Source organism: Lepisosteus oculatus, chromosome 2 (assembly GCF_040954835.1).
Source record: "Lepisosteus oculatus isolate fLepOcu1 chromosome 2, fLepOcu1.hap2, whole genome shotgun sequence".
Taxonomy (NCBI): domain Eukaryota; kingdom Metazoa; phylum Chordata; class Actinopteri; order Semionotiformes; family Lepisosteidae; genus Lepisosteus; species Lepisosteus oculatus.
In genome coordinates, this window is record NC_090697.1 from 43,716,034 (window position 1) to 43,743,758 (window position 27,725).

Consider the following 27,725-nt stretch of genomic DNA (forward strand, 5'->3'; position numbering starts at 1 on the left):
CCTGGTCCTTTTTATTTCCCCTTTGTTTCTCCCTTGTGTAACGTCCTTACTCATTTTCTTTGGTTTCTGACCCTTTCCACTCTATGGACAGGAACAGTGCTGTGTTTTTACCCAGTTTATAGTCAAGCAAAAGCCCAAAACAGACACATACTTGCAGAAGCAAGAACATCACTGATATAGGCCTGGCCACTCTTTTCTGCTGTATCCTGTGATGCTTAACATCCTCCATTTGGGCAAAGAGCTTTCTGTTTATATTGGTTCAGAAGGAAGTGAGGTTCATTTGCTTTGCAGAGATTTTCTCATCAATTTGCATAGAAAAGAACAGGGCAAATGTTTTTTTTCTTTTCAAGGTGAATGTGTATCTGAACAAACCTGAACATGAACCCATGCCAGTTTTATCTTGTTTTGTGCTGACGTCAATCTTACTGACGACAACATTTTTCTGCTTTTTCCTTTTTTGCCTAAACCCTTTGATTTTTTCAGTAACTGTTTAGATATACATTTTCTTTTTTTTACTTTATGTTTACTGTTTTTGCTAATTCTATGCTAAATCACTTAATTCTTCTGAAATCTAAGGTTATAGAAAGTGTCTGAATGCATAATGTAAGGTCTGAACTAATCCTCTACTGAACTAAACCTGAGGATCAGATGATCCACAGTTCTGAGGTTTGTTACTATGGGAATTAATCTAGTGTGCAGCTGAGTATGATCCCCTGACAGTACTGTACTAGTGAGTCACCAATTTTGCATACTTCAAGTATACTAACATTGAAAGTTTTCTACAATTGTCTTGTAGAATTTTAATCATTTATTGTTGTTGTAGTGGTTAAATACTTCTTCGTGCAGAATTAGGCATTGTTTCTTTTCTGTAAGGGCTATAAAAAGAAACACATTAGAGTTAGGTGCTATAATACAGTATAAGCAATTCCAATAAAAGGTTTCATATTTAGTACATGAAACAATTAAACTAGGTTTAGAACATTATTACTAATAGTAATAGTAGAAATAGTAATGTAACAGCGTTATTGTTTTAAAAGTCTGTTATAGGTGAAGTTGTAACCTTGGTTATATACCAATATATTTATAAGCTGAACCTTTGCAAAAAAAATCCATGTCTCAGAGAATTAAGATGCTGTTTTTGAGAAAGGAACACTGGCATGCTGTGTGATTAATATGAAAACCATGCTGAGAAAACCATTAAGGAACTGTGGCTACACGAGCAATCTTCTCATAACAGAGTGAAGTGGAAAATGTACTCAGAGCACCTCTTCCTAATGGGAGAGACAAAAACCTCCACTCATCTTTCCTCAGTATGAGAGTAACTGCTTAGGTCTCAGCCTAGATTTGCCTTTCTACTAATAGTTATATCTAGAACATACATTTGATCTCTTCAAGAATAACCCATCCATCCATTTTCTAATTGCTTCGTCCAATTCAGGGCTGCAGGGGAGCAGGAATCAATCCTGGCAAGAAACAGGTGCAAGGCAAGATACACCCTGGAAGGGACTCCAATCCATTGCAGGGCACAGACTCATGTCAAAGCCAGTTTTCCCAGAAGCCACTTAGCATGCCAGTATGACTTTGGGTTGTGGGAAGAAATCAGAGCAGAAGCTGAGGAAACCCACATGAACATGTGAAGAACATACAGATTTCATCCAGATATCATACTGTATACTGTATAACCACTGTGCCTCCACCTTCAAAAACAAGGAACATATTAAATCTACACCTGATGTCTTATCTATCTTTTTCACCACAAAACAATTTGCTCGTCACTAAGGCGCAGTTCTAGATGCTATAGTGTTCTTATATGAAGCAAACTGCAAGATTTGTGTAAACATCTGAGCCACACAAGGGGTGCAAGGAAATAAGTTTGCCGACAGGACCACCCTTGTCATGTCAAGCAGAATAATTGTTCAAACGTAAGTCAAGAAATATAAAGGGGGAGCAAATGTGATTCTCATCTCTACACTGTGACAAACTAGTGAAGAAAAAAAGAAACATTGAAAGAAGCCTTGATATGTAACTTTATTATAGGGTTGAGTCAGATAAAAATGCCATATATAGATAATCCAATAATGAAAAGTGTACTAATAGTATTTAATAAAAAACTGAATTTTCCTTCAATTCAGAATTCTGAACTATTTTTTATTTTTTACCCCCAGATTTGGTCTTACCAATTATTTGTGTACTTTATGGCTTTGATCTCCACGATTAAGACAAAAAACATATAGCTTTCAAATGAACAGAGGCCATTTAGCTTATCTTTGTCATCTGGTGTTTTAGTAGCTACAGTAAGTGAATCTTAAATTTAGTCTCAAGTCATTAGTTGAAGGTACAATACCTCAAATTTGGACTTCAGCCACCTCTCTGGGAAGAAAGTTCCAGTTAACAATATCTCTTTGTGCATAGAAGCATTTCCTGATCTTTCTCCTACTGTAGATTCCCTTTTAGTTTCCAACAGTGACACTGTCCAAGTTTCATTGCTAAGTTTGAAATAGTTTTCAGGATTAACCTTATCTGTACCCCTTAGACAAGTACTTCTATCAATTCAAAGTATCTCACTACCACCTTTGTTCTAAAATGAAGATACTTTTATGTGCTTTATCTTGCTGTTCTTCTTTAAACTCATTATACCTATTTTTGTGGTTTGGTGATCACAAAGTGAACATACAGTAGTATTCAAAGTGATTACACATGAATATTACTATTTTATCATAAAGCTTTGGCATAACTTCCCTTTAAAATCTGTATATCTTGCTGTACACTCAAGGATTTCTTATGCATTTTTATTGCTTCCCAACATTGTCTTAATAAGGACTTCAAAGACCCCTTTCAGGTGTAGCTTCCTGCATTTCAGTAACATGGCTGTCAGTTTACCCCATACAGTACGAACCTTTACTTACATGCTTGCTTGAATTTAAAATCCACTTAAAAAAAATATTGCTCTGAATCTTATATTTTTTGACACTCCTGTCAAAAATATAATAATTAATACATAGATAAATTAAAAATGCATTATTTTGTTTAAAATTAAAACTTCAGTCCTCAAATCCCTGAGAACATAAACATTTTATGGAACTATTAACAGCAGATTGCTTATCAAATTAACAAAAACAGAGGGTAACTTTTTAAAGGTTTCTGTACAGTATGTAAATGTGATATACATTTGAAATTAAAAAAGGACGTGTCACACTGCACACTAAGACACATAGGAAAAAAAACCCAACACTTCAGTAATTGCAAGCTTCTTCAGTTTTTGTTCCAAACAGAGTGAAAGAGTTAATATGCTTCTGTATTTATGAACGGTAACATCATTTCAGCTACAGAATCTCTAGGGGAAAAGTGTTTGTTTTCTTTCTGGATATTTAGAGCTCTCAGTGTTGACCTTGTTCACAGTACTGCTGAAGGAACAACCAAGTGGAGCCCTCACAGAGGCTGAGGAGAACACGGTTTTGGCAGAGGAGAGGGAAAAAAAACCCCTCTAAATATTAAATAATGATTTCTACCAGCAGCTACTGGTCATGGGAAAAAAATTCTATAAACAAAGAGATACAGGCATTAGCAAAATTTATATTTATCATCAAGTATAAAATTGCATTAAACACATTTGTAAACCAAATAGTATATATGCTGAAGACAGAAAAAGATCTCATTACTTTTATGCATATTTTTTTAGAAAAAGAAAAAGTGTTTTTTTTTCTAAGGTAAGTATACACAATCTAGTTTGAATGATGTTTTTATGAAAAGAACAGAATTTGGGTATTGATTAAATGTTTCTGCCATTATTTTGATTAAGCAATCGTGTCTGAAGTATTAAATCACCTCATTAGTGAGAGAGTTGATTGGACAGAGGTGATGAGGTCATTTGACCTGTTGAATGTTAACCTTGGTGAAAAGCAAGAAAAGGAAAACAGAGAAAATCTAATTTACCCCTGTATCAGGAGAAGAAAACCTTCATGCTATTGATATATTGCAGGGTGGATTAAGTAACCTCAGGTGGACTCACCAAAAGTGCAGCTGAGTGCTCATGAGGTAAAAATCAAGGTTTTGTGTAGACTACCCTGGTATAGTAATGACATGCAGAATGATACGCTAAATGTTGTGCGCAATGCACCTATCAGTGGGGAAAGTGTTGTCACTACAGAACTCCAATTGTAGTGGTTAATGGCAAACTCACTGCATGGTGATAAACTGGCAAGGGTCTTGGACCCTGATTTCTGCCCTTCCTGTAAGCTCATTCAGATGTGACAATATTCCAGCAAGACAAGGCACATTCTCATTCTGCTCGTGTAACATCATTTTGCTGTCAAAATAGGAATGTGACAGTTATGATATGGACCTATTATTCACCACACTTGACCCACAATGGTCTTTTGTGGGATGAGCTGGAGTGACCTGTGGCATCTAGGGCTCAGAGACCAGAGAATGGATCTATGCTTCCCAAAGAGCTATGGGAGAAATGAGACACAATCCCATAAGACAGGATTTGCCACCTTGATGCCAAGTGCCAGTGCACTTGCTACACAAAAGATATAAAATGTGTTATACTGCACATACTGTTATACAGTGTTTTTTAGAGGAGGTGCATCAAATGCCACACAAAATGTCAGGAGACAGGAAAATAATGTATACATTTATTTCATTTTCAGTAATGGTCTTATTTTGTTTAATTTCAGTCTATACTTGAGTTTTTTCTATTTCATTTCAAAGTTCTTATTATAGCCTGACATAGCTTGGACATATTTTGTTATAGAAGGGTGGAGAATATAGGTTTCATACCAAAGGAAACAGGAAATAAACACAGTTCATCTTTTTCAAATACACTGGCCTATTGGTCTTCTCTTTAATTAACAAGAGGAGCATTATTTCTAAACTGTGTAACAACCTCAGAGTCAAAAAATAAGAATAGACTGTTCTTTTATATCGATTCAGAAACTTTTGATTTATCTTGATCAAAGTAAAACATATTTTCACTTGATTACAGTAAAAAAGAAAAACAGAATAACTGATACTAAACTCCAGTTGGAGTTTCCTAGGACACAAACTGCTTTTAGGACACAATTACAGTAAATTGCTTGAATGTGAAGCAATAATAATAGTTTTGAGTTTGTGGTCACAGTACTTTTGGAGGATCTTGCAAGTCCCCAAGTGCTGAGAGCTTATGGAAAGTTTGCATGAAAAACAATAGATACTGTACATGATGTGTCCTGTTAACCTGAATCCAAGACTGAAGCTTTAGATCATTTTAACTGATTACTTTCAGAAATTTATTTCTGAAAATATGTACTGCATATGTACAACATCTTTCCCAGTACCCAACTCCCACTTACAGTATGAAGATAGGAAGGTACTGTAATTGTTGTGGATACATACTGTACGGTTCAGTGGAAATACTGTAGACTGAGTTGCAATCTGAAAATTTGAATTTATCAGAAACATTCCTTTAACCAAGCAGATGTGCTCAACATCAGAGTCACCCAATTAAGTCTCAGTTGTAGTAAGTGAGGTACATCTCACTGTTTTTCCATTGTATTTCTTGCTTTGGTAGTAATGCAAGACAGTAATTAACAGAGTAGGCGTTAATTAATTTGCTTTATAGGTTTAAATAAAACATGCCTGGCTAAGTGAAGACAAGACTATCAATTAGGACAAGACTGTCTGACATTTTATGAGGGATAAGATGGGGAACTGCTGCAAAGGCAAAGATGGGGTGGAGGCAGGGAAACAAAAGAAAATGCGCAAGAGAGTAAGCTACAAATGTGATGTATAAAGTTAGGCAGAGGTGGGTGAGATCATGGTGTGACCTCCTGCAGAAATTTCAAGTGTAACTCCATAATGCCTATTGCCACAGTCCAGTAATATGCACTAGTTCTGTGCTGGCACTCAAATGGTCGCATACTGTAATATAAAAAACACTGTTGCATGTTGTGACAAAAAACAGATGTCCAGCACGGCTTTATAACTGTTCTTTACTCCCTACATACACACATGGACTCAGTCTTTAAAAATAAAAAAATGCATATTGCAATAATAAAAATAAAATTAAAATTTGTAGTCCATAAAAATAAACGTTTTGGCAGGATTTGGAAGACAGATGGAATCGAAAAGAAAACAGCGCTTTGCTCCAAAACATGACACCCTGTCCTCTATTGTAAACAAAAGAAGCTATTAAACTCAGAAAGCTACATCTGATAATCCATCTTTCTTCTAATAAAGACTAAAAAAAATCCCAACGTGCTTCATGGAATTGCCTTTCAAAAGCAAGCCATCATCTTAAGCAGCTTAAAATATTAACAAATGCAAAATTATATTTTGGCTATGATCCATTCTCCAGCATAAAATGTTTAAATGGCTCCATGAAGCTTTTTAAACATAATGGAATTCCAAAAGGCAAAAGTATACGAGCAACTATTTTTTGTTTATAACAGAAATAGCCCCAGATCAGATTAAAGCTGTTTTGCACTGCTCTTATGACACATCTATACTAATTACTCTCTGGGTTGATGTACACAGGGTCAGACTACATTTACTCAAGTACTTTAGTCATAATGCACAATAAGAAGAAGCCATCAAAACTAATGGAAATGCAAAGGTCATCATAACAAACGATTACTGCTTCTTCTCCATTTTCTGGCGTGTATCCCACGGAGTGAATCTCGGCAGTAACACATTTTACCCTGTGTTAGAAGCGCACAGCAGTAACCATTTTCTTTTAGACCCCAATGAGGCTCAGAGATGCTGCTACACAGCGATCAGTTATGATGGCTCTGTGTACTGAAAACCTTCGTTGTTGATATAATCCAGAGCCTTTTGCCTAAGGGAGCGTCACAGCTGCTACACTGTCCCGGGGCCAGGCTGGGAACCACAATTAACCCGTACAATAACATGCCACTAGAGAAATAAACTTCACCAATTAGCAGATGGGCCAACCAAACACTAGAACACTCAGAAGAGTGAGCACAGAGGCTGGTGTCTAGAAATTTGATGCATTGACTGAGATTTTGAACACTTTTTAGACAATATTGCATGACACCATTTCCTCTTTGTTGCTCTATCATGAAAGTTTGAAGCAAGTACCATTTTAAACCATTGTCAATGAAATGCACACCCATGCCTCACTTAATAATGAATGAACACAGTCTGGGAAACCGACATGCATTTAGAAATTCAAAGAAATATCAGAATTCCACACCTCATTCCATTACATGTACTGTGTGCAACAGGAGGAAACTGTTATAATATAAATTTTATTATATTCAATCAGTCCTGTGATACAGTATGTACTTACATTTCTTAGAATTTCCCAATTTATTTTTTTTTCTTGGTAAGAAAATCTGTTTATTAACCTCTTGCTTATAATTTGCAGGTTTCTCAGTTTCTCATTTCTCAATTTTGACATACGTTATGTATATTTCACAACAAAGTAGCAAATAAGTATACAGTATATGCATCTTCATAATCTTGAAATATTGACACAGCAGACTTCATTTTGCCATATATTTTATTATTTATAATAATTATTTTATCTTATTATAGGGTCTATATTTTTAAGACATGACAAATATAGCTTAGGTATTTGTATAAATGGCCAGAAATAGAACTGGTAATTACATTTTTTTAAATGACATTAACAAGAAAATTGTAGACTGAGAGTGACCAACTAGTTTTCTAGATTTTGTTACAATATTAATATCAGCAAAATATATTAAACATCGGTACAATACAATATTTAATGTTATCTGTTAGAGAAAGTGACATACGGGTATGTGGGATTTAAATATAATATGATTTAAACAGAGAAGCTTAATAAAGGAAATCATCTCACATAACATAACATCTTTGTATTAAAGAAGTGCTACAGGCATATATTTTACTAGGATAATTCTTTAAGTGCACAGAAGCATTTTTACACTGAGCATTTCAACCTTATTCTAGACCTGAATCCATAAACATTCCCAGAAAATAACAAGTATAGGCATTCTGAATACCTTTCTTTAGTATGTTGCCAAATCAGTAAAGTATGAATGTGCATACACAGCAAACAGAACTAACTGATGACAAATAGAACTGTCTATGTTAATCATATACAATTAGTAGGTAAAAATGAATAGTTTGAACACCAGGGAAAATGTTCCAAAACTGGCTCAATATAATGAAAATCAATGTATGCTATGTAATGAAACAGTGAAATGGATACAGGCACGTGGTAATAGTGTCTATTAAATAACACTGAAAAAAAAACAAACATTGTTGAATTCATATTGTTGCTTGGTGCAATTTAATATAATCAGTGATAGCAGAAAATACATACTGGGAAATATTTTTAAACCCCTGCCTTTTAAACCAAGGATTTAAAAAGTTTCAAATTACAAGTTTACTGAACATTTGGATTATTCCCCCTTTACGAATAGTTATCAGGATCCATTAGATTGACCAAAATGTGTGAATTTGTGTTGTTTGACAAGGATACATATACTGTGAATTATAAATGTTATTTTAAGACAAACAGTAAAATAACTCCAGTTAAGTAAAAAGTAAATAAAAAGAACTGTATTGTAATACTGCTTTGATATAATAAACAGTATCAAATGAGGAAAAGTTTAACACTAAAGCATTAATTCTGTTCTGTTTAGAGGCAGCTGTAAAAACTGATCCTATTTCAAAGTATCTGTGGGATTATGAGCTTGATGGCAAACCTTGTTACTACTGAAACAGATAGTTCAGCTCATTCAACGGGTTCTAAACCTAGACCAAATTTTAAAGTAGCAAAAATGTAGGGTATCCTCTAAATCACTGGTCTTTTCTCCTTTGTTGACATCACATCTTTATGTGAAAACTTGGTAATATAAATATAGAGATCAGAAGCAAGTAAACAGTGAAGAAAATCAAGAGGGAAAGCAGCAGCAGACATTCACAAACTGATTTGTTGCTTCTGAAAAAGCAATTAAATGAAGCTAATGACCAGCATCACTCATTCAGTAAGTTATCTTGTACACAGGGTCTCCAACTTGAAGGATTCCAGTTTTGTCAACGCTGTAACACTGTCCAAACAGTGGGGATGTTTTATAAATGCTCTTCTCGGATGGATCACACTGACGATAGCTACGTAAAGATACACATTAATCAAAATGACAAAAAAAAAACAATACGGTTAATAAAATGCAGATGACATTCAGAAAACTATGGCACTGTCTTGAACAAATTGTAAAAGAATACGTAATACAGCCTATCTGCAAATATAAGAGCCTTTATATAACAATATCAACATTTACCAACTTTTTCTATTTTTTTATTTTTATTTCTTATGACATGTACAGTGATGATATGCCTTGCAAAAGTTTTCAGACCTTTCTTATGGTTTTACATGTGAAATTATAGAATGATGCCAAGAGTACATGTTTTTTAAACTTAATCTTTTATGAATAGAAAATAATTCATGTACGAACTGAAGACTTCTAAGGGCAAAATAGGTTCTTGACTTTTACTGTAAGACAACTAAAATACTGTATACTGAATGCACAAGTATCTAAACCTGTGAATTCAATTGGTAGAAGGAACTTTGGCAGTAATTACAGTTGCAGATCTCTTTGGGTAAGACTAACTTCTCACTTTGACTCGGTATGCTTTTTGCCCCTTCTTCTTGGCAGATTTGCTGAATCTCTCTGAAGTTGCTTGGGAATCACATACGGACAGCAGTTTTCAAGTCTTTTTGCTGATTGTCTCACAGATGCAAGTAAGGGCTTTGATTGGGTCACTCAAGCACAATTTCTTATTCTTAAGCCACTCCAGTGTAGCTTTAGGCTTGTGCCTCTGGTCATTGTCCTGTTGAATTTTTCCACAATTTTGGATCTGAAGCAGGTTTTCTTCTAAGACTTCCCAGTACTCTGCTTCATCTACTGATTGTTCCCCTCAATCTTGATAAGCTTCCCAGTCCCTGATAACAAGGACCTTATTGTTTGTCCCAGTTTTAGTTCTGAAGCAGGTCTAGATTGGCCAAAACACTGTACCATCAATGTTCCCATCAATCTGACAAGCAGAACTATAACATATTGCTGCCATCACTGTGCTTGATAGTAGGGATGTTGTTGATGCACTATATTGGGTTTGAGTCAGTTGTATTGCTTTGCAATAATGTTCCAATTTTGTCTTCTCTGACTACAAAACCTTTTGCATTATCACTTTATTCTTTGTCCCAGTTTTAGTTCTGAAGCAGGTTGCTCTCTAGAATTGGCCAAAACACCGTACGATCTATGTTCCCATCAATCCTGACAAGCAGAACTATAACATGATGCTGCCACCTCCAAGCTTGATAGGTAGTGATAGCGAGGGTAAAGACTGAGGGTAATGATATAAATCACATGTGAGCAGTATTACTTACTGTTTGTGCTTCTTTGCAAACCCTATATAGAATTTGAGGTGTTTTTTTCAGTTCCAAACAAGCCCCTTTTGTAGAGTATCTGGGATATTGTAGACCCATGGACATTTTATCCAGTCTCAGTCACTGAACTTTGTAACCACTTCAAAGTTGTTATTGGCCTGACAGTGTCATCTCCAACCAGTTATCTCCTTGTTCCGCTACTCAAAGCCTGACCTAGGATGTGTCTGGGTGCCTTTACTTTCTCAATGATCATCGATGTTCTCAAAGAGATATCAATGGTCTATTTAATGTTTTTTAGCCTTCTCCTGATCTGTGTGTTTACACAACTTTATTCCTAAGTTGATCTGAAAGGTCCTTGGTTTTCATGGTTTGAATACCTATGCAATTATGACTTCTATTTTTCTTTTATATTATTTATTTACTTTTTTTTGCTTTTGAACATGTGAATGGTAATCCCTCATTCATCATCAAAGCTTAATTCATTCATCAAAAACTGCTCAGAAGATTGAATAACAGAAATGTAATTCCCATTATGCCCTGCGTTAAACCGACTGGTTCCAGAACTCAAAAATGTTCCCTCAAACACACAAACTTCACCTTAAGACAGCACAGAACAGTACCTAAGTAATAAAAAAATAATACACACGGTTAATTATTCAAGTAACACTCTTAAATTCATTATTCAATGCAAATCAATAACACCCCTCATCATTTACAGTTCAATACAGTAGTTATGCTACTACAATCAGTAGCAAATGCTTTTGCAAGGCACAGTATACACTGCTTTACAGAAGTCTTTCAAATTTTAACTTATTTTAAAATTTAATTTGTAAATATGATAAATTAACTACTGTGATCAGGTTTTAGAAGATTTTGACTGATGTGATTAAAGTTGCTTAAATGACAAGCTTTATTTCTTCTTTCCCGAACGAAGCAGTACTAAACCAAGTTGTTATAATAAAACAATACAGTAGTGAAACATAAGCATAAACTTACATTGTATTTAACAAAATATATAGATGACGAAAACCAATACTGAGACACCTTACCAAAAATCAACAGTAAAGGGTATAATTTTGTGTTTTCCTTTTAAGGCTTATTTTGTTACAAATGTAAAGACATCTTTAGTGAATATTAATAATAAAGAATAGCTTCATTAACCCAGATAGAAAATATACTTATTATGACTGATGCATAAAGACTTTGTCAAACATTTTGATATCAAATGCTATTTCCATATTTTACAATTTGTTCTCAACTAAATTAATGTTCTTAATGCCAGAAATGTCAATATATAGCTATGCTACAATAATCATATATCAAAATCATATTCTCTCCTAGCTTTTTTCAATAGATACTGCCGGTTACTCATCAATACTGCTTCCAAGTTTCTGTTGGAATAATGGGACAGCAACCCATCTGTGAAATAACTCTAACAGAAAACTCGATTAACAAATTCACTAAATTTTGATTATCACATTTAAAAAAAATATATATTAAAGATGCAGCAATTAATTCTACTTGTTTTATGTTAATTATAAGATATATCAAGGAAATGTCAATAAATAAATGAAGGAAAATTATTATAGACAGACAATTCTAATTTTATCAGTTAACATATATTTCTGACGGTTCTTATTTACATGTTTGCTGTTAACTTTACATGGCACCATGCTTATTTTAGCTTTGTCCCTACCTTTTTGCTGGATCTGAACACTGTTGCTAGACAATTTAAAGTGGGGGTCCATTTTGACTAGGGAAGAAAGCTCTAGTGATTTACTGTAAGAGCTTTAAGAAATATGAGGAAATCTAAAGAACAACATATACCTCAAGTTGATGCCTAGATGGGCCACACTTACTGCTGTTTTCCAGTGTTCAGGCATTTTGAAGAGAGTCTATATCTTGATTCTCTAATAAACCATTCTGAATTTGACCTATTTGTGAAGCATACTTAAAGACATGATTATTCATAACCTTACAAATATAGTACTTAAATGTTTCTCAACATTTAGAAGAAATAAAACACAATTCTGTTAAGTACTGTGATGTATTAAATGATAATTGAAATTAAACAAAACAAAATCAATATTCCAACTGTACAAAGAACTGTACAACAAAAGAAACTCGATTAAGAACTTCCAATAATCAGGAATGAAAATCATTCTTGGTACTGTATGTTCTCAATAAATATTAATTGTAAATACCTTTTGAGGGTTTCCAGAGGTTCCTTTCGATCAAAGGCGCCTGTTTCAGGATCTACAGTTACGAACATGCACCTGAGAAAATCAGTAATGGTCGTATTTCACACCACTAGGCACAGGTATAACTAGACTGTCTTTCAGCTCTAACTAGGAAGTGAACTAATGTGATTCGATTTTTAAAAAAAGTGTTAAAAACTAGTTTCTAAGTAACGTTCTGCTTTTCTGAATATCTTCAAATTCTCCTTGATGAAAAATATAAATTGGTTAGCCCAGCCACTGAATCATAAGTTTTGTAAACCTTTCAGTAACAGAATATAAAAATGCAATGTTCCAGCTATTCTAGTGACCCATTTAAAAACACATCAATAAATCATGAAGGAATCTGCCCTTTACTGCTATAACAACATCAATTTTAGAACGTTTTGAGCAAATCTGATACAACAAGCTTTGCTTTTGTAACTCATTGTTACAACTTCTGGCATCTGGTATTTTTTTACTAATATAATTTGGTAGTTTTAACAAACTTTGCTCCCAGTTTTATTTCTTTTTTATAAACCGATTTGCAGCTTTCTTTTCCATTATTTAAATGGAAAAGATAAATACTAGTTCAGTAGTTAATATGCATGTACTACAAATATATCTACTATAGTCTTTATATTAATTACAGGTAAAAAAAAAAATTACCTCCCACAGGCCATCACTCGATAAAGACTCACACTACCAATCTGTATTTCTTTCCAAGAGTCCTTTAAAATCACACAGACAAGGACAAACAGGATAAAACAGGATAAATAGGCCCAAGTGGCTGCTCTCTGCAATTTCTGCACATTCAGGAGAAAGTTACATTATAAAAAGGATCTCAATTCCCCTAGTATTTCATTTACATCTACACAGGAACAGTTATAGTGGGAACACAGTATAAATACAAAGGCAAGCAGAACTAAAACTCATTTATTTACAAAGTCCATGGGCCACATTCCACCCAGCAATGAAGAAATAGTAGGATAAAACATAGGATAGCCTTTTATTGTTATAAAATCCGATTTTTAATTTTTAATAAAAGAGTTATATGGTTTCTGTGGTGTCCAAACTATGTCTAGCTATGTGGAGACCTAATTTTAATTAACAATGAAAAATATTTTGCTTTGACACATTCATAAGCAAGTACATCAAAAGTAATCACTTTCAGAACCAAAATTCTTTAGTATCCCAATCAATAGCTGTAAACGCACTGGTTGGTAGAAATCAGGTTTCCCCCTTTCAGCTGAGGAAATGTGAAAGAATGAAAGAAAAGAAAAAGTTTACTTTGAAAAAAGAGGAGTTTTCTGACTGCAAAAGCAAACTGCCAACGGTGAATGTTCAACATTCAAGTTTGATATAACTTTGCCCCCTAGTGATAACAGCAAAAATAGCAGTCAAGAATATGGATGAACTTCACTTCCAAAAGTGTATTATTTTCAGGGCCCACCATACTTCACTTACTATTCCAGCATTGCTATATTCATCATATAATTTGTTCTTTCTTTCAGATGAATAGTTTTGTTCTTTCTTTCAGATAAAGAAGAAAGTAAGTTCCATCAACTCCTTAAAAGCTCCAATTGTAAAAGAAGCTAGTTAAATAATACACTCCTCAATTTTAGCTGTACTGTAATTTTTAAAATAGAAACTTTGATACATTTTGAAACTGCTATCAAACAAAACAGTCTGAAGAAGTTTGTAAGCAGTTGTTTGCAGGGGGACAGAGTGCAAAGCTGCATCAGTGTGTGGGCTGCAAAGCAACAAAGAGATGTTAATTCCACACTGAATGTTTCAGGCTGTGGAGCATTCTTCATGTTCTTAACACACCTAACAGAAAAACTGTGTACTTTCCTTTTATTTTAGCATTTTTAGCATGACCCTTTTCTCTGTGAAGTATAAGCCTGCAAATAATTTGCTACTGCCCAAGATATTTTTTAAACAAAGTACTCCTACCCTAATGGGTTACTCTTTTTTTAAACCCCCCAAAAAAACAATTGTTTATTTCAGCTAGGACAACCTTCAACTATCTTGATTGTGAATGCAGTTTAAAGACCATGCTATGATACAGTGGTAGACATATCAACCATTATGGACCATAAAAACATTTAAGAAAATATTGAACTTAGAAAATAATTACCTCTGCGTAGGGTTCACATCCAGAGACGACAATACTAGGCCTGAAGTTTGCAATTCCAACCTTCCGCTCAAGCCTGGTGTTCAGGTCCTCTACAGAGCTCTCTGACAGCAACATGATAGGGCTGAGGTCTGGATACACAACCTGAGTCCACAATACCTTTGTTTAGTTTGCAAGTGAAGGATTGTTTTTATATATCTTTTATATAAGACCATGATAATCTCAATTTATTGCAATTTTAACACTAATGCCTGTACTTTCTGTGTAACCCAGCGGTAACTTGAAGCACCAATGTGTAAAAAGGTGTTTGTGTTTAAAATACCACTTTTGTTAGCAATATGTCCTTGTAACTCTTACATAATTCGTTGACCACAGGTAGCTACAAATTCAGTTTGTGATAACAGAAAGGCGAGAAAAGAAATTCATCCAGCTGCTGGAAGAATGGGCTGCGTGGGAACGAGAACTGTAATTTCTGTTATCCGTCTATAAAGAGAGTTCTGATCAGGGAAACTGACAGAGAAAAATACAGAAAAACTTTTTCTTCCTCTCATGCTGCTGTATGGTGCCTTAACTTCAGCTGAAATAAAGGCCTGATGATTTCTTCAACTCTGTAGCCTGGACTCTAATTCTTGTCCTGGTTTGCCTTCAGTGAGGTAAAACAAGCTCCCTGACTTCAGGGATCTTTTATATTACCTTATCATGGGGTCTGAAGAGCTCCTCTGTTTCACAGGGCCTTCTCGGCTTCATCCCAGGCTCAAACTGCACCAGGCGAAATGTCTTCCCGCTGGCCAGGTAGCGGGAAATCCAGGCAGACACCACCTCTCCACAATCTCTGCCTTGAATATCAGAGCCCCACACTCTGAAAGATACAATAACAGCACCTCACCAAATCTGAAAAATGTTCAAAGAGTTCTTTCACGTGTCTCTGTCCAAGACATGTTCCCCCACTGTAAAGTAATACTAAGCAGTTCAGTATTATAGCTAGTCAGCGTCTGTGAGTGCAGTGGATGCACAGAAATATGAAAAGGCATGATCTATGCATGTACACACTTTAGAAACTTACAAATACTTCAGCCTCAACACATTCACATGACTGTTCAGGTTTCTTACGCCACTTAATTCTTTTCCTCTTAAGTGTGGGGGATCTTATGATTAAAGTTTTCATATCCAAAAGACGCTAAAGAACTATGTGTTTTAAACCTGACGTAATCAACAAAGCTCGCTTCTCTTTTCTGGTATATTTTAACAACACTGAGTAAAATGACACACAACTGCCTAACGCGAGAAAAACAGCTCCTGTAGACATCACCAGAAACTTTTTTAAAAAAGACCTTCCAACTATAGGTGGAGCTTCTGATGTTTTGCACCTATGGGATTTTATTCTTTTCTGCATCACTGGAGAAAAATATAAAAAAAGAATGAATACAGTGTTAGGAAATGTGCATCAAAGAAGTAGCATTAACCAAATTTATAAACCCTTTATTAATCATCGATTAATTATTATGGACTCAAATCTTTTCAACTGAATCGTTCAGAGGTGCAGCTACAGCAGCATGATAGTCTACAGCTATGGAGATGCAAAACTCACTCGCAGTTAAGCAGAAAAATAAATGGATTGTATGTACAGAAGCATGTAGATTTACATTAGAAGCAAAAGCATTAGCAATACATGAAAAACATGGTGGGAAAGATTAAGATGGAGGTCATATTTAGGGTCAAGTTGGGACAGCTGGTAGTAAAAAAAAACTGGACATCTGCTACAGGTAACCATAAACTGAAAATAAAATCTGATGCATGATGCAGCTGACACACATTTACATTCTCCTGATTTGAAAAATTTGGTTCACGAACGTGAGATTGTTCATGATTTAAATCTGGCTTCATTCCCAGGACAACATGAGTCATGAGAGAATTACACAGCTGAGACACTACACATTTGGATGTTAAACACACTGCTTAGAGCCAAACTAAAAATAATTATTTCTAAAAAATAACTTAATACTGTCAAACAGGGACAATTTATAGTGTAAAAGGAATTTTTCATTGTTTACTTGAGCTACATTTTATTTTTATTGCTTTTTATTGAGATCCCAGCTGTAACACTGGGTGTGTGAAGGACCCAGATGTTCAACACAGATTTGATGATGTGCTTAGTGCTCCTCACAATGCAATATTCTAATGAATTACTGTTCATTACAAGCTAATGAACCTAGGACACATTTTCAACTTTTGGAGTAAAATAAATATGACCTGTCACAAAGATAGTTTTTAAAGGAGGTCCTTATGGGGGCGGAGCGGTGGCTCTGTGGCTAAGGCTCTGTGCCTGTGGCTGGAAGGTTGCTGGTTCAAATCCCACAGCTGACAGAGGAATCCTACTCCGTTGGGCTCCTGAGCAAGGCCCTTAACCCCAACTGCTCCAGGGGCGCTGTACAATGGCAGACCTTGCGCTCTGACCCCAGGCTCTCTCCCTGTCTGTGTGTCTCATGGAGAGCAAGCTGGGGTATACGAAAAGATAATTCCTAATGCAAGGAATTGTAAAGGGTTAAAAAAGTGAGTGATGTTATGTTAATGTTATATAATAAGTTTTAAATATCTCAACTTACAAGTAGCATATACAGTACAATGTGTAGTAAAGGTATTCACCCCCTTCCAATGATGTTTCATTTTGTTGAAGTATCAATGATGTATAGATAATTCCTTTAGTGAACATTAAGCAAAACAATAATGCACAAATTCAACACTTTTGGGTGAAAGAAGTAGAGGCCCTGCACCCAAATGAAAAACAAAAATCAATTGTTATCAAGTTTCATTGTGCTAGTTTATTTAATGTATTTATAGTCGTGTAATATACATATAAAATCAAATATTTATTACAAATTGCAATTTGAAAGCAACAGCTCCTCGATTTAAACCACAATAACAGTAAAGAATTCAATAAAGGTTCAATAGCTCAGGGCTCTGGGAGGAATAAAGTTGACTGCCCTGCTGACAGGACATCTCTCAGATTAAGAAGCCAGAGCACGATGGTGTAGGAAGCAGTGAGTCACAATGATGTGTTGAGCTTCTTTCTTCACCAAGGAGAAAAATCCTTTCCTTGTTCTTTCCTACCAAAGAAGATGTTCCATTGTTCCCAGGTTTTCTTTCCAATCAATATCTTGCATGGCAAAGAAATTGTTTACTGTTTCAAGCGTGTCTGAAGCATTTCTGATTGTTGGAAAAGCTTTATTAAAAAAATTCTTCCTTTACAGTACCAGTGTGCACATACCACATAAAATTCAGTATATTCAAGGATATGTAAGCAATCTGAGAATCAATAACATCATTTGACAAAGAAACTTTCTAAATCTTCTTTTGCTGTTCTTTGCCACATATAGTACCAGCTTAACCAATTCCATGACACAAGGCTTGACTAAAGTCTTTCCTAATTGTGTGCAGTTATTTTTTGCAATCAAAAATGCAACTTTGGAAGATGCTTGAAGACATGATTTTTGTACTGGAGGAAATCCACATTCCAGCAAAGTTCCTGGTGTTACCATACATCTTTCCTGCAGAAACACCTCAGAATTGATACATCCCGAAGGTGAAAAGAAGAAATTTCAGCATTGATAGTTTCATGTTGAAACTGCAAAACAAATTTGCCACATAAGAAGCACTTAGGCCTCTGTATGCCATGATGATCTATGAAGAATTTGAAGGCAAAAGATATGTAGATTTGATTAAATTCCTCTTCTTCGACATCACAATTTATTTTAAACTTATTGGTGCGATAAAACATTTAAAGTTTTATTAAACACTTTATGGTTAAGTTCTATTTACCACATGTCCCTCTCAAAAGTGCAAACCATTAGCCATGAAGTTCCCACAATCTAATATGTGTAACAGAACCAACCAAAGATCATTTCACATTGAAATGTTATCCACAGTCTATACAGGAGGAAATTGGTTGTAACAGGTTGCAGATTCCTATTATACAACACTTAAATATCACACATACTGTATCCTCCTTATATCATCTCTGCTGGAAACCATTAGAAATGCAAGACTCATCTTATTAGTTGGCCAAAAAGCTGGAATTAGTAAATCCTTTTTGTTGTGGCTTTTTCAAGACTAAATCATATATCAAAACAAAGCTCAAACTGAAAGCCAAATGAGTTCATTGCTAATGAAAAAATACATTGGGATGCTAGACAACTGTTTGACACGAACACTTCTTTATAACAGTCTCATTTGTTGTGGCAGCTCTTTCTGTGCTACAGAATCTATATTTCCAAGCTTTCGTAGTTAAAAAAGGAAATACATATTAAACGTAGACACCCACAAACCTGCAGTTAAATACCGTAGTCTTTTTATCCTGCTTCAGGGGAATTTTCAGCTCCTCCATGTCTGGGGCATTCAGACACAAATGTCCGCTGTCACAGGTAGCCGATATCAACACTAGCCGAGGTTCCTGCCGGCCTGTCACCTGGTGACCATCTTCTGTAATCACCAACCAATTCCTGCATTGAAGAAGTTGGGAGGAAAAAAAAGGTTGATTCTAAAATTCTTCACATCCATCCATTTTCTAATCACTTTATCTAATTCAGAGTTGTGGGGCAGGAACCTACAGTATCTTGGCAAGCAATGGGTTCAAGGCAGGGTGCACCCATCACAGGACACAAACCACAGACAAAGACATTCACTCACATTAATACTGGGACCAATCATCCTAGAAGCCAATTAACCTACTAGTATGTCTTTGGACTGTGGGAGCAAACTGGAGCAGATGGAGAAAACCCACATGAACATGGGGAAAACAAACTTTCCTTTTCATGTGGGGAACAAACTCCACACAGACAGCACCCCAGGAGTTGAACCCAGGGCCCCAGCTCGGCAAAGCAGCAATGTTAACCATTTCAGGACTGTGCTGCCCCAAATTGTGAACATTTCCAAAGAAAAGCTCTTCATAAAAAATAACAGAGACAAAATTTCTCAAATTTCTTCCAAGTGGCTTCTTTACAGGTTTTTGCAACTCAGTCATTTTAAGAGTATTCACACTCTATTCCAAGGTATGCATGCGCTCTTTAATATTAGTGTTACAATAATTCTATAATTAAATAACTGCTTGAAATTATAAAAAAAAAAAGAATGTGCGATCTCACTATTGGCTTGTAGCATTGAAAATGCTAAAAATGTTTGATATAGAGCAAAACAGAAGCAGGTGTCTTACAATGTGAAGGTATACAGCTTGAAAAAAGGATACTTTACAAAATTATTCACAAATTTCACAACCACAATGTACAATTTTGCTAAATCCAAGGCTGAATTTTTTTAAAGTTGATGCCTAGAAAGCTCCAGAGGATCACATGTAACAGACTGTAAAAACAAGAATGTTCTACATAATATAAATTATGCAATTCAAAGGGACTCATAGTGTGGGTATGCTATCACTGCTTTACAATATTTTAGTTTCTAGAAAAAAAAACTATTGCCCTGTTATAATATAGAAACATTAGAAATCATTATCACATGCTGTACACCTACAGATGCATCCTTTCAGAAAGCACGGTAAAACCCCATACTGTGCAAAATTATCTGCAGATTAGCATGTTAGACCCCAGTATGTGATTGGCTGGCCAAAATGACAGGCGGCACTCATGGTGCATTGGTTGCTATTGAAATGATTGCTTCATTTATTCTCTTTACTGTGCATGCTTAAATCTGCTTAATATTGAATATCAATATGGAATTTTACAACTAAAGGGGAAATTTTGGTAGCTGAGCACAAAAAGTACAGGAGCAAATGTCTCTGAACATCATTAATGCTATTAATTTAGGAATATAAACATTATGTAAGCTGTATATGGCTGGTATTGGTAGTTTAAATTAAAAATACACAGCAGTGTTCCACTTTCTTCATAAACATTTTAAGCATTAAAGTCTTTCATTTGGTTACTTACTGTGGTTATTTTGGAAAAGTTTTTATGTGCTCCTTATGACTATATTAAGTTTATATACTTTATAAGAAGTTATAATGTTTTAACCTTTTCTATGAATACTTGTGCTCCTTATTGCGGTAAAAAAAGCATTCTTTTTAGAATTTGATTAATGGGGAATACAATATGGAATTGCGAATCTAAAGAAATTAATAAGGATATTTAAGGATTTATGTATTTTCATATAGGTCAAGTTATTACCGTAGTCCACTTTCTTTGTAAGCAACTGCATCAATTTGACTCATTCACCCATGATTACTTGGAAACATTTTGCCTGCCCTTTTCAGTTATAGCTTAAACTTAATATCAAGGGACGCAGTAGTGTACTGGCTTTGGCGTGTGACTTGCGTGCTGGAGGTCGGCGGTCTGAACCCCACTCCAGGCCTGAGCTTTCTTTTAACAAATACACATTTCTTTCAAAAACTAAAATAGTAAATATTATGGAAACGATATTGAATATTTTGGTATTTCTGAAACTCCCTCTGTATTTTTTTGTTTTCACACAGCTAAGAATAAACTACATATGCAAATCTTTTGACAGGCGGGAAGATGTTCTGTGCTCTTACCACAGTATGCATCGTTACATTTTTAAGCATCAGTTGAAGCATTCCGAAGTCTGTCAAAATCGTAAAAAATGTTACCAACTGTTACCTTTCCTGGATAAAGCGGGTAGAAAATAGGTAGATTTACACTTGTAAAAAACGTTCCAATTTTAATCCGATACAGAAGATATTATTAATAATAAATGACCTTGGACGGTCTTTAAACTGAAGATTTATAGAGGAGACATGTTGTGTCTTTTCTTTCCAGCTTGGAATTAACTTTTACCCACTAGTATATTCCATTGCAGCCTTTTTATGCAATGCAGCTCCGAACTTCTCACAAAGGCTAGTAGTGTTAACACCCCGCTATGTAATGTTATGTAGAATAGACAGGTCTGGGGGATGGGAGGGAATTTTCAGTAGTCTGTTGTCATTGTTGCTTTTTAACATAAGGCACTGTTAAAAAGTGCCTTATGTTAATTAAATGTCCTGTTTTTTCTTAATACTCGTTTTTCCATATTGTAGTTTTAAAACTTGAACAAAGACATCCCACAAACAGTGTGATGTTGTATAGTTTTAAAGCCACTATAGAATAGCTTGTGGGAAATACAGTTATTTGTACTGCATCAAAGCTTAACTCGTTCAGAGCGCCGGACATTACAAACTCTGGAGTCAAAAGGAACATGTCAAAATATTTCCAAAATAATCACAGATGAGTTGAGGGATTCGATAATAATAGAGAAATCATAACAATAACAATAACAGAATAACAGATGTTTCGTGCTAATCATGCAATCCAACTGAAAGAAGGACACTTAAATCAACAAGAAAAGACTTTATATATATATAAATCAGTTAAAAATACTTTTTATGCATGAAAAACAGGTGGTTTTTCTTCCGTGCGATCAGCTTAGAGTCTTTGCGTAAGCTGTCAATCATTAACTTCTTAATTAAACATTTTAAACACTTTAATTTTGTAAATACTACACACATTCCGTACGGAAATAAAATCATGTTTTCATCAGGTGTTGAGCAGATTAGCAGGTTGCTGACAACATAGCACACAGTCCACTAACCGTAAAGACCATTCTACATATTCTATTTTTTAAAAGCATTTAGGAACGTTTTCATCTATACAAATACCACAGACTATTCTCAATTATTTTTTCTGAATGTCACACTTAGTTCAATATTTTATTTACATCTAAATAAGAAAGTTAGGTGTTAGCATAAACTATTAGCAATCAATAATACTAAAAGTCGCAATGTAATGATTTGTTGCACTTCTTCCTTATCTTGTAAAAACATTAATTTACAAGCATTTGTTCAAACATATGTTGAATCTGACTATGACAAAATAAGTAAAATACAAACTCATAAAGTAAAAAAAGAGGGTAAAATATAATTTGAAATTAAGACAGGATACACTTTTTTCTGCGTCTCTTCCTACTCTCTCTCACCTGCCTTGATTTGGACACAAAATTATTAAAAATGAGAGGGAATGTTTCGTGCCAGTCAGTGCATTATCATCTCGCACCAGAGGGAAGGAAAAAAGCCAGTAGGGCTTGTCATTCATTTCAGTCTCCTTCACTCTGCCCAGCGATATAACTATTATATAAACAAGATCTAGTACCTGGTTAATTAAAAAAAAAAAACTTATTTTGAATTAATCAAATCCCTGGTGTGAGATCATAAAGCCAGAATTACGTACTATCCATAAGTAACACCTAACCATCTACTGTAAAGTGTTCAGTGCTTTGTTTGTGTATATTCCAATCGCAGCAGAGGCAGTGTGGGGAAACGTTTATGCTGTAATTGAATTGGGGCTCTGTATTCTTCACACCAGAAACCGTTTTCTTTGAAAGCGTTTTCTTCCCTCTTTAGCTGATCTTTTGCAGCCTACGCATGCTTACACAGCTCCCTACGTGAATTCTCGATTTCGACTTAGAAAGTTTTAGAGAACTTAACAACCATTTTTATTTTCAACAAATTGTAAATATGACGTTTACATAGGCAAATGTATTAATTTTCACTTAAGCCTATGGAGAAGTGTAAACTGTCAATGAGAGCTCCCTCCCAACTTCCCCCCATGGACAGACTGATAAAACAATTGGGAAGCGTTAAGTATCCAGCCACTGTAAAGGGTTCAGCTGCAAAAGCCACAAATAAATAAAAAATAAAAAAAAATTATCTCCTGATGGTAACTGTAACAAATTGTCATGTTTCACATCCTTGCGAAACAATGACATTCTCATCCAATCAAAGGTTTGATGTTTTTTTATTTTGAAACCGTGATCTTGACATGCAGGTGTGAAGTAGAGTTAAAAGCTTCAGATTTAAAAGGTTATTAATAATATCTTCCATGTCACATTAACATTGGAATGTTCTTACAAGTGTAAAAGATGCGATACACAACGTGTCTCCTCTATAACTCTTCAGTTTACAGAGAAATTCCGCCAGAGCCTCACAACATTGTCCAATAATACTGTTCTTGTGTCTAATTTCCAGGGAGTAACCCTGTTACAAAAGTGAACAGTGTATCGTTCCTTGACTATGGTTAAACAGTATGTACGGTGGAGTTTCAGTGTTTGCTTTTCTGTAATCTGTACAGAACCGTGACGTCTCTTCAATGTTTGGTACCCATAAACGGGGGCTTCATAGACTTCCTACTTTGAACTCAACTACGCTCCAGTAAATAATGTACAGTTTATCGCCTTCTGCAATGCTTCGTTTAGCAGGATTTGCATGATAAGCACATTGTTTAATGGGGATGACATTACCCTCGTCTACTGTATATCACTGTCTGACACAGGTTTGAGTCGGAGTGTCTGTCAATAAAACAGAGCACCTTTCAAGACATAAAACTACTGCATGATTTCTTTATCCATTTCAGCTAAATGAGGGAAATCAAATTGGTCAGAATTTCAGAGTGCCAAATGTAAAATAACCCTTCTTCCCTCCTTAGTTTAACTTAAAGAATTTCGTGAAGAAATCCTTAATCACAAAACCATCACTTAATTTATCCAGATACACAAATTCACGCCAGAGCCAACAACAAGATATAATAGCGGACTATTTTTATGTATTTACTAGATAAGAAACAAACCGAAAGTGAAACTCTGATCGCGCTTTGAACCATTGGGTGCAGTGCTTTTTCCATTACCAATACAAGGACAATAAATGTTTTTTAAAAAGAAACGGATGTCAAAATGTTTCCAAAATGTCCACCTGTGATATTTTAGCTGCTTAGTTACACGATTCCATATTCATATAACTATCAAATGATGTTAAATCACTGCAACATTTATCTTTTTACAATAACAGTCCTTACTAAATATTCTTAGAAAAGGATAAAACGTTATAACTTTTATGAAGTACAGAATTTAAGCTTAATAATGTTAGACAAAGCACATTAAAACCAGAACCCACTGTAAATTACCAAGTTAAAGACTTTGATGCATAAAATATTTATGCATAATTAAATTATTTATGATGAAGGTGGAAGGTTGTGTACTTTTGTCCAACTGAGCAATCTTGCTTTTATAAAATATAATTACTTTTTAATGTTTAACATGCTGTAATACACAGTTTAAAATTATTAAAAGTCTAAACAGTATACAACTTAAATGGATGTCGTTCAGCAGTGACCGGGATTCGAAACTGGGCGTTTTCTGGCAACAGCTCAAATGCTGTACATGAGATGTTAAGATTTATTATCTCCACCTGGTGGTTTTACAAGGTACTATTATCCTATTTAAAAAAAACATGCAATATGTTGCGTTATGAAGCCGTATGTTGCGCAACGTCCACTGCGTTTTAACGCAGCGTACCTTGCTCATTTTGAATGGCTGGATCTGTACATGTGTACCATGTCTTCACACACAGTAATCTGTAATCTGACAACATACACATTGAAATTGAAGTTGTACCATTTATTCCGTAATCCCAGATAGCTGTTCTCACTGTCTCCACAAGCACAAGTTCCACCCATCTCTTTGGGATGGTCACACACCAAACCATGGTCACCTTGTTGCAGACAATCAATGTTGATAATTTGTTAATTTTGCTGGCACAAGGTTCTGAAAACCTGAATTCCTGACACCCTAACCCATTCAGAAACATCTGAGATGCACCAGAATGAATCACTACAGAAACAAACATCAGACCGGATCAGTCATCCATACAATTTCTACGTCTCCCTTAATTGGACCGGCAAGCAGGTTAGAGTCTGGAGGAAAAAAGCAAACACTTCCAACATTTCCCGCTAAATCATTTTCAGAACAAGGCAGGTAATAGATATAAATAACAGGAAATAATCAGAATAATGTGAATGATCATCCTTCAGTATATCCAATACAACACTCTCTCTGCTGTTAAGAAACCAGGATGAAATCTTCCATAGCAAGATCTCATGTAGATGGGTATGCACCTAATTATCCACTCAGCAAATAACTTTATCCAAGATGATTGATATAAAATAATAAGGCAAACACCATCATTGACTTGTCTAAGGAGGCCATAACGAGAGAGATAGGTCAGGCTATGGGATACCTTGAATTGAAACCCAGTGTGGTACGGTGGCATGATGGCTGCATCATAGCACTTGATTCCTGGCCTCAATTGCAGACTGTGGTGCCCACTGTAAAGTTCACATGGCTATGCTGGATTTTCACCACAGTGCAAAGACATGCCATCAAGGCCACCTTGTGTGTTGTACGCTCTCTGTGACTAATGGACTAATGTTCCATCCAATATGTATCCTGCATTTTGCCTGACCATACAATGCATTTTTCCTTCGTTAGGCACAGCCCTGTATGGATGGACAAATTTTACTATGAATCCCAGGTCTAAAAATTAAATTATAGATGCTGAAATGATATACAATCTCTGTCTGGTTTGCAGCCAACAGTGCTGTAGGACCGTCATAAAAGAGAAGAGGACAGGAATTGGACTCTAACAAGCTGACACTGTGGTTAGCATGCCTTCACTACAAACGCTTACTATACAATGCAATGAACTACAAACAGACCTCACCTCCTTTGCAATGCCTCCTATACACAAGCTGAATAATTGACCTGGTCTTTAGGGAAGAGCCTCCGACTGTATCACCTGCAACACTTGCTGGAAATATAAATTTGTCCGACTTGGTTCCACACCCAATTTTGCATTATTTATTAAATCAGTGATCTCACTTCCTGTGGCAGCTGTTGAACACATTATTGAATTTGGAATAACTTTAGAGATGCACACATCACACGTAATATGCGCATACTTATTAAACAAATCTGCCAGAATGGATTCCAAATGTTTAGTTTCAAATTTAATGTGTACAGTGCAGATATTGAATTTTTATTCAAATACGTTTGTGGTTTAAATAACACTGCTTCAGCTTTGAAGATTACAGTGGTGAGTTTTAAGAAACTAATTAATTAAACGATTGCTAAAGACAGCAGTTATGTTTGCATCCAATATGTGAATTTTAATATAAAACCAAATAATAATACATCACAAAGGAAATAAAACAGTTTCGTGCAAGTTTATCGAAAACAAGAAATGTTAAACAACCGTTTTGTCACGTATTCTATCCCAAACACCCTAGTTAATTAGAAAATCTTATAAATTGGCATATTTTAAATTACAGCTTTCACGCAGTAAACATATTACATACAGTAATTTTGGTTAATTTAATCAAGTCATTAAGTGTGAGCTTAGCAAGACTGTTCAATAATTGCAATATTATACTAAAGCGTCAATATCTCCCACTGGATCTCTACTTACCTATCTTTAAGTTCACCGTATTTCAGGCCCATTTCCAGGCACTCAGCTCTAACCGCACTAACCCCTTTGCAGGACTTAATGGGATAGATCAAAAGATGAGACACAACGCCAACGCGAGTAAGTGTTTTCTGCCTTTTCTTTAAAACATATTTTAGAGCAAGTCCGAGACCTATTGCACCCAGTCCCACACCTGCAGTGTAAAGCAAAGCTTTTTTGTTTGAAGTTGAATTGACAATCAGGTCTACGATTCGATCCATTTTGTATTATACTTTAAACTTTAGCCTCCGTGTTATAAATCGGACTTTACTCAACAACAGAAACTACCAAACATTGCACTCAGGCAGACAGCTGGTAGACTTTTAATTTGAAGGCACTACAGATCAAATGTCATGTGTTGCAAAAAATTTCGTCGGTGTGGGAACGCGTGGACTCACCAAGTTCCTAACATTCAACAGAGAGCCTAGTTTTCATTCTATAGCTTAGGACCTTGCATTTTTAAGTGCACCCAATTAATTTCTGATATGAAAACTTATTTTTATAGTGGTTGAATCTACACCAACAAAATAATATTAATTATTTTATTGTTGATCACTTATGTCGTTTACTGTTTTTTGTTGTCAACGTCACGTTGAAGCGGTATGAAATTATAAAATCCATATAATTCAAATCGATGAGACGCCGTGGGACGATTAATCTTTT

The 27,725-nt window shown here is 35.2% G+C and overlaps 1 protein-coding gene across 1 annotated transcript; it reads right to left on the reverse strand.

The window, feature by feature from the left end:
- Positions 1–7,490: 7,490 nt before the first annotated feature.
- Positions 7,491–27,400, reverse strand: marc1 (mitochondrial amidoxime reducing component 1). The gene is made up of 7 exons (XM_006625921.3): positions 27,027–27,400; positions 19,057–19,230; positions 15,428–15,593; positions 14,738–14,878; positions 13,267–13,328; positions 12,586–12,657; positions 7,491–9,105 (listed from the first exon to the last, which is right to left on the reverse strand). The coding sequence occupies exons 1-7, from the start codon at positions 27,281–27,283 to the stop codon at positions 8,979–8,981; spliced, it is 999 nt and encodes a 332-aa protein (XP_006625984.2). The 5' UTR covers positions 27,284–27,400; the 3' UTR covers positions 7,491–8,978.
- Positions 27,401–27,725: the final 325 nt, after the last annotated feature.